Here is an 8,426-nt window from a genome sequence, read left to right as displayed (position 1 = left end):
GAGGGGTGGCTCAGTGGGTAAAGGTACCGGCTGCCAAGCCTGAAGTTTTGGATTCTGCTTGTTGTGGAAGAAGAGACCCCGTGCCTGCAAGTTAGTGTCTGACCTCCACACTCGTACATGGGCTCACACACAAATACAATAAGAAATTCAAAATTAATAAGGAAAGTAATGCAAAGTTTCAGGGGTCTGAATGAAACCAGGGCCCTTAAGCCAGAGTGTGTGTGTGTGTGTGTGTGTGTGTGTGTGTGTGTGTGTGAGAGAGAGAGAGAGAGAGAGAGAGAGAGAGAGAGAGAGAGAGAGAGAGAGGAGAAAGAGAGACCGAGGGGGAGGGGAAACAATGAGAGAAAGGAGGAACCTAGGATTTCTTTTTCCTTCTCTCCTGCATGACTAAGTGAATTGTGGTGACATTTATATAAGACTCGAGAGAAAAATCAGCTGTCAGGGAAGCACTTTGTTTTAGACAGGTTGAATTTAAGGCCAGGGGGAACAGAGGCAGAGGTTTCTGGTTAAGAAGCTGGCTGCTTTCTAGGCTGGAGAGATGGCTCAGTGGTTAAGAGCACACACTGTTCTTGCAGAGAACGGGGAGTTTGAGTCCTAGCTCCCACACTTGGGTAGCTTGTACCTCAGCTCCAGGGGGATGGGATGCCTCTGGCCTCTGTAAAGAACTTGCAGTCATGTGCCCAAACCTACACACAGGCACATACGTGTAAGTGAAAACTAAGAGTATAAAAAAACAATTAAAAAATATTTTTGAAAAAAGATTTGCTTCTGGTCTGGGCATGTAGCTTAGTTGGTAGAAAGGATGTTTGCCTAGCATGAATAAGCCATGGTTTGAGTCCCAGTGTACAGCTGAAACCCTAGTGCTCAGGAGGTGAAGGCAGCAAGATCAGAAAAGCTGGAAGTCTATGAGTTCTCATCACCTGGCTGGTTAAACAAAAAACGAGGGATGATGGGACCTGATAGACCACTCAAGGACTCTAGTCCACCCTCACGAGAAATAAACTGGAGGACAGACTACTTAGCACCTCAGTGGGTAAGAGGTCACTGAACAAAGCATGGCCAGAGACAAAGAAGACCCAACTATCAGGGCTGATTTAAAGGAGAGATTCAGGGATACAAATCTAATCAGTGAGGTTGTAGAAGGCAAGGGCTGGAAAGCATCCAGTGGTTTAGGCTCTCCACAGACCTTACGTGACCTTTATCAGCGGAGCCTCAATGGAATATTAGCCACGGAAATTAGAATGACGTGGGGGCATGCTGGATCAGGTAAGTGTTTTGATTTTTCGGTTTCAAAACGTTTGGATCCGTCTGTCTACCAGACTACGGGCCATGAGAGGGTGCTGGCAGGAGCCTGAAAGTCCACGGGAGGAAATGACCCATGTAAATGCAGTCACCGCTCTGCTGGAACTAGATGGAAACCGTCTTCACTGCCAGTAAAGATGATCTGAAACGCTAGTTGCAATTTTCGTTTTCTTTTTCTCTGAAAGCAGCAGGAGGAGACAGTTGACATTTAAGAGCTCTCTGTGAACTGCCCCTGCCCCGAATTCGAGAGGAGCGCTCACAGCGGACGGCAGACCGGCTCCTTAAGCTGGTTTTCTTTCCACTAAACCGTTTACCCACAGAAAAATGAGTAAAAGCAGGGCTTTCCAAGGTTAACCTCTCTCGCGAATGGCAAACCAGCCAGTCATCCCAGCAGCTCAGAGTAAACCACCCCTGGCAGGGGTGCTTGGGGAGTTGCTCAGGGGTGCGAAGCGCAGCCTCGCTCTGTTGAAGCCGGGTATTCTCCTGGGCAATTGCTCCAGCCTCAGCTCCAGAGGCGGCCAGTGGGGGCTGCAGGCGCCCGGAGCGAGGGAGGCCGAGGGGCAGGGATGCCAGGACGCGCCCCATGGACGCGAGCCACTCGGCACCGGTCCCCCCCTCCCCCAGGCTCCTGGTGAGCCCGGCCCCTCGGGGAGGCTGCCTCTCTCCGCGATGCCACCTCCCGGTGCCCGTGACCACCCGGTGGCCGCTTTCGGTTCCGCGCCTTATAAGGACTGGCAGGGGGTCACGTGCGTCCCGGGCCGCCCGCCGGGAGGGGCGGCTGGGGGAGGGGCAGGCGGCAGGAGGAAAGGGGAGGGAGTCGGGGGGCGGAGACAGCAGCAAGGGGCGGATTCTGCGGCCGTGGGAGGCGGCGGCGGCGGCTCGGGGTTCCGAGCGCTCGCGGCCGCGCCAGGGAGCGGGACGCAGGCGGTTGCGGAGGCGGCGGCGGAGGAAGGGACCGGAGCGGGGGCGGGCGAGCGCGGCGGAAGCCACAGAGCGCGGGAGGGCCGGTGGCTGGCTCCGGGCGAGAGCCGGGGCGGCAGCGACAGCTATCGCGGCGAGCGAGTCACAGGCGGCGGGCGGCAGCGGCGGCCACGGGGGCCCGTGTCCGTGCGCCCCGGCGGCCACCGGGCGCGGGCCGGCACGATGGAGCCGCAGCACGTGCGCCCCGCGGTCGCAGCCCGCAGCCCGGCCTGGGAGGAACCGGTGGGTACCGCGTCCGCACCCACCCCTCCTGCTTGTCCTTGCTCCCCCCCCTCCCGGCCCGGGTTCCGTTCAGGAAGCGGTCCGGGATGAGGTCCCCAGCTGCTTCCCAGCCGGGGCAGCGCTTCCTCCGGCGCCCGGGCTCCTCCTCGCGCGCCGCCCGGAGCGCCTTTGTCCGGTCGGCTGGAGCTCTTCCCCGAGGGGCCTCTGGCGACGGTCTTTCGAGGACCGTTTCCGCGCTTCATCCGCTTCCCAACTTTGCACTTCATTCCCGAGTGTGGCGCGGCGGCTCGGGGAGAGGAGGCGGCGGGGCCGCGCGGTCAGCGGGTGGCGCCGCGAGGAGACGGGGCTCACCTCTTGACCGCGCCCTGGCAGTCACCTGGGCACGCAGGTTTCCGAGGACCGCCGCCTGGGGAGGCGAATAGCCTCCAGAAGCCAGAGCCACGCCTCCGACTCCGGTGGCCGCTCTGCCCCGGGCTGCTCAGAGGGTCAGGGGACTTGGTCCGAGATCTAGCGAGGAGTCTACTTCGCTTTCGCCTGGATTTCACAGCACACGCCACGCGGAGGTTGAGTCATTTTAGGGGCCCAGAGTGGTGTGTTTGTTGTGTGTGCGAAGATGAGGAGAGTCGGGGTCTAAGAATTTTCCCCCTAAACCCTTTAACTTATTATTATTAATTTTGTGCATCTCAAACAGCACCCTCAGTTATCCACCCCCCCCCCCCGGGATTCCTCCCTGGAATACCCGTCCCACGCAAACCCCTGTAATCTTAAGTGTACAATGAATTTTGGCCCTGCACGCTCTGTCTGCGTATTTGGTACTCCTTCTTGGTTGACGTTGTGAACCTGTCTCAAAAGGCTGGTCCAAAATTTCCGGCTTCATCTGTGGTGCGGTGCTGTTAGGATGATGTTTTCCCAGGGACTTCCTGAGTCTGCTCAGGCGGGCCCTCTGCCTGTTGAGAGCTTGTAGGTCAGGTACCAGGCTTGCTTCTCCTTTTCTGACCCGTAGACTTCAGCCGGTTCGCCAGGGTACGTTTAGCTGCCTCTTGCTTCCTGACCTTTCAGGAGTGTCCTTCGACTTTGATCCATCTGCAGCTGCTTTTGCTTTTGTGGTTTTGCACGTTCGGTAGCCCATCTACTCGTGTTCTATTGCCATCGCCATCGGGGAGTAAGTGTGATTCTTGGTTAAAAAATTCCAGTTCCATTTTGACATTTAAGATCATTGGGGATTAAGTCCAGTGACCTGTTTTGAACTTTACTATATGAAAGAAATCCTGTAAGCCTCCACCCGTCACAATGGGAAACCCGGAGTTAACGTGTAACGTGTAGTGGTTTTTTTTGGGGGGGGGGGGATGATGAATGTCAGGAGTATTTTGCTACTTACCAGTTAGAAAATTAGAGACCTCTATTTTCTTCTCCAAAGTGTTAAGAACCAAGTGCTTTCTTACTTATTCTTACAGATAATATTCAGTACTAGTCCCCCCCCAACATGAACTTTTAAAACTAAAACCGTCACAGAGATGTGGCAGCGGTGATACTAGCTAGGCTGCAGAACTCTTTAAAAAGTAGGCGTTTTAAAATGGCTGAGGCATTTTATTTCTTCAGCAGATATTTTTATCCAACACCTATCATGTTCTGTTCTGTGACGGTTGGGCAAGCTGCTAAGACTCGGGCAGTTTTTGTCCCCAGAAAGCTTCCATTCTTGTAGGTAAGGAGTGAAACCCCTTTAAGTGTGTGTCTTAATGGATCTCCATAGTGATTTTATTCTGAACCTTCTGTAATGGCTACAACGTTTAAACATTTTCAGAGGACATCTGTATATAATTCCTTAAGAAAGTTGAGTTACCTGCGTTACTAAAAGAGGAAGCTGAATGCACTAGAGAGAAAATGTTTAAATGTTAAATGTTTCTGATGTGTGGAGCAAAGGGGTTGGTGTTAACTTAATCTAAATGTCCATCAGAATTGGTTTTGTTTCTTGGTGTTTGGGACAGTGTCTCACAGTGTACTCCACCAGTCTGGTTTGTGACTTCCTAGGTAGCCCAGGCAGGCCTGGAACTCCCTGCCAAGCTCTTGCCTCAGCAGAGTACTAGGATGCCAGGCATCATGGAGTTCTCAAAAATCAAGGTCTTTAGCTTATCTCAAGACTGAATGAGAGGAATTCTGGCTTCCTTCAGAATGAACCTATACGGCATAGAGTCAAGCAGCACACAGTATATTTAGACAACCAGTTGTTAACCTCTATAGCCCTAAGGAACCACTGTCTTACACATGCGCGCGCACACACACACGCACGCACACACACGCACGCGCACGCTCACACGCACACACGCACACGCATGCACGCACACACACGCACGCACATGCACATACACGCACACGCACACACACACACACACACACACAGACACACACGCACGCACATGCACGCACAGTGGAATCACAGGTTTCCTCGAGTCCAGTCCAGTCTGTGTGTGCTCAGAGTCTCTCGGGTGGAGGCTACCTGCTTCCCTCATTGCTTCCTGTAGATGCCGCAGAATGAGCAGCTGGTGCATGCTCTGGCTACCACAGGTGGAGCCCCAGCTGCCGGTCCGTCCCCCGCAAGATACGTTTATCCTCTGAGCCAAAATAGACCCTTTCTCTCTTAAAACAAAATGAGACCACAGCAAAGAAAACAAACCTGTTTTCACTTGGATTCCAATTCTGAGTTATTTAAAAACCCTTTTAAAGTTTGAAATATAGGCACTGTACTACTTTACCATACAAGCTTGCAAATTTACATTCATAAAAAGACATGCATGTTGAATAAATGAAATTGCTGTATTATTAATGGCATGTAACAGCATGCATGTAAGAATTTGTTTTCTCATTTTTTTTCCTGATGGAGCCTAAACTTTGATGATATGGTTTTTACTATTCAGACAGAAAAGCAAAGGATTCCTTGGAGGTTACTGTGGCTACCTGAAAAGAAATAGTACTTCTTGGCTAAATACCAATGCCTGGAGCTAAGGGAAATCCTGGGACTTCATGGCATTTTCTTTGAAATTAAGTTATTCAGCTATCAGAACATTTGGATATATTAACTTTACTTAGCATTATTCTGGATAAATATTGAACTTAAAGAAGGTACAGGTTAACATTTAAGTTTCTCTCTCTTTTTTCATTGATGCTAGCTTTGGAAAATAGCCAAGTGTTAGTGAAAATATAGGCATCACTAAAATTTCAAATCAATAAGTGTTTGGGTACTAGGGTGTGGTTCTTAGCAAATCAGCTAAGGAAGGCTCAGAGTTTGGGACCAGCAGGGACTAAATAGTGAGATTCTTTATCAAAAAACCAGTTAGAGAAAGTAATTGGGGCAGCAATGTAGGTGAGTGGTAGAACTTGCGCCTGTGCAACGCCCTGGCTTTGTCTCACTAAAATAGAAACAGAGTTGAAGTATTTTGCTGTTGGGAATGAGTGGGTAGGAAGACATTTAGCGACACAGTTCCTGATCTCAGGTGGGAATGGGTAGCCGATAGGTAGTTAAACCGCTGGCTCAGTTTAAACATGTAGGAGTATTTACAACATGCTCTTTCTAGTGGAGGGAAGCCTGAATGTGCTTCAGTCCCTAAAATGAGCTTTTACTTCTGAATGGTTTTCTACCAGTTAGAATTACGAGTTAACGTTATACCAGTTAACAATCCAGAATTAATGGACATGAAGAAAGGGAAGGGTTTCAAAGCAAAACTGGCCAAGATACAAATAAGAGGTTAGTTACACAGTTGTACTTTATGTGAGGATGAGGAGTTTCGCCCTGTGTGCAGGGATTACAGTATGTTCCTATAATTTATGGCACCGTTGCTCTTGGAACGTTTTGTTATCTGGAGAACAACTAAAGCAATTTCAACAGGGTAAACCTTTTAAATGTTAAGTTCTGAATACATAACAAATCGTGTGTTGTGGAAATAGTTCCACACTGCAGTCACGGCGGCCTCCCAGGCCTTGCTTGTTCTGCCTGCAGAGTCTTTTGGTTCTGTACTGAACAGGAACATGAATCCTAGAACATGGTTTCTTAATTACCTACTTGTGTTTTTCAATGTATGGCGTGTAACCCTCATTAGGTTATATGAAAATTTGAATGTAAAACCACAGAACATGGGATTAAGCACTTTAAGTTAATGTCAGTCCAGATTGTTGTTAGTAGATTAATTTAAAATACCTCTGTAGATAATAGTGTAATACAGTATTTGTAAAGTTTTTGGGGGGGCTGGGGTGGGGTTCGAGACAGGGTTTCTCTGTAGCTTTGGGCCTGTCCTAGAACTCCCTCTGTAGACCAGGCTGGCCTCGAGCTTACAGAGATCCTCCTGCCTCTGCCTCCTCAGTGCGGGCATCACAAAGCTTTAAGAAGCATGTCTGGCTTATATCTCTTCGGTACTTTTGTTTTTTCTAATCGAGTATGTATGATACGTTATTAAGTAGAAAGCCAATTAGTGGTCAGCTTCTCTCATTTCCATGGAATCCTGATTGTAACAGCTATAGAATTTTTGTTGATGTTGTTTGCAGACAAGATCTTGCTCTGTTGCTGGCAGGGCGGGGGTCGGGTGACCTGTTACCCACTATGTAACCCAGGCTGGCTTCAAGCCCTTGGCAGCTCACCTGCCACAGCCTTTTCTATGCACATTTTAAACAGTTTTGCTGATAAGTTCCACATGAACTCACCCCCCCTCCGTCATGGTCACAGGGTTTCAATGTATAGCCCTAGCTGCCCCGAGACTCACTGTGAAGACCAGAGATCCACCTGCCTCTACCTCGAGTGCTGGGATTAAAGGTGTGTACCACCACTACCTGGCAAAGATCACAAAGTACCAGTAATAAACACATAAGAAATTATCTGAAACACTAAAGAAAAAGTCAGGGAATGTTTTATAAATCAAATAAGGCAGTATGCCATACAATTGAAATATCAGTAGCCATTCTGAGATATAGAGAGGGGCTGATGCTGGAGAACTGCCGTGAATTACAAGTCAGATGGGGCTACGTGATGAGCTCCAGGCCAGCCTGAGGTGTGCTGTGAGGCTATCTCAAGACACAAGCAAACAAAAGGTGAAGTGCATTTTAGTTGGACTAGATACCCATTCTGGACATTTACCCATGGAACCCAGTAAGTGGCTAGTAGGTCAGATATTATTTAAAATGGGAATTCCTTAGAAGTGTCTGGAAGAGATGGTTCTCCATCGGGGGTTTTCCTGGGCTGCCTCTTGTGGGAAATGAGGCAGCATTCCTTCCTTTGCCTACACAGTGTTTTCGTCCGGGGTTTCCTCCACAGCTGCAGATGCTGTCGAGAGCCACAGTCATTTGCTTATGAAGTACGCTTAGCCTGTCTTTGCTTTCATAGGTACAGGCGTTCGAAACCTGCTGAACTCTGTGTAGAGCAGAGCTGGCTAGAGGGCTGAGTTTTTATAAGTCACTAAGTACTCGCTGGATGTGAAGCTGTTTTAAACTCTCCTTAAGCAACCAGCATCCTTTCAGAGTGAGAACTGTGATCCACCTTCTTCCAAGGATCACAGAATAGGCATGGGTGTTGGACCACCGCTCAGTTCAGTCACCCTTGTCTAGATTCTGGAAAATGTTGCTGTATAAAACTTGAAAGCTTGCCGGGCGGTGGTGGCGCATGCCTTTAATCCCAGCACTCGGGAGGCAGAGGCAGGTGGATCTCTGTGAGTTCGAGGCCAGCCTGGTCTACAAGAGCTAGTTCCAGGACAGGAACCAAAAAGCTACGGAGAAACCCTTTCTCGAAAAATCCAACCCCCCCCCAAAAAAAACCAAAAGAACAAAAAAAAAACTTGAAAGCTTAATGTGTAGATTGAAGCACACAATAACAGCCAAACTGACCTTTAGCTATATATAGTGTGGAGAAGAGAACGTTAGAATTGCAATCACACGTTTTTTTC

General features: G+C 49.4%; 1 protein-coding gene across 5 annotated transcripts in view; it reads left to right on the top strand.

The window, feature by feature from the left end:
* Positions 1–2,204: 2,204 nt before the first annotated feature.
* Positions 2,205–8,426, top strand: part of Dgkh (diacylglycerol kinase eta) — a 161,074-nt gene continuing 154,852 nt past the window's right edge. For 4 of the 5 annotated variants that reach the window (XM_075950016.1, XM_075950014.1, XM_075950013.1 and 1 more), the window contains exon 1: positions 2,310–2,505. In XM_075950016.1, the coding sequence (XP_075806131.1) occupies positions 2,446–2,505 (60 nt within the window). In that variant the 5' untranslated portion in view covers positions 2,310–2,445. Of the gene's footprint in view, positions 2,506–8,426 lie in introns of all 5 variants that reach the window. The other variant, XM_075950017.1, reaches the window with a different exon arrangement.

The sequence above is a fragment of the Microtus pennsylvanicus genome, chromosome 15 (assembly GCF_037038515.1).
Source record: "Microtus pennsylvanicus isolate mMicPen1 chromosome 15, mMicPen1.hap1, whole genome shotgun sequence".
Classification (NCBI taxonomy): domain Eukaryota; kingdom Metazoa; phylum Chordata; class Mammalia; order Rodentia; family Cricetidae; genus Microtus; species Microtus pennsylvanicus.
Note: the sequence above shows the minus strand (reverse complement) of the source record. Positions and strands in the feature narration are given on the sequence as shown.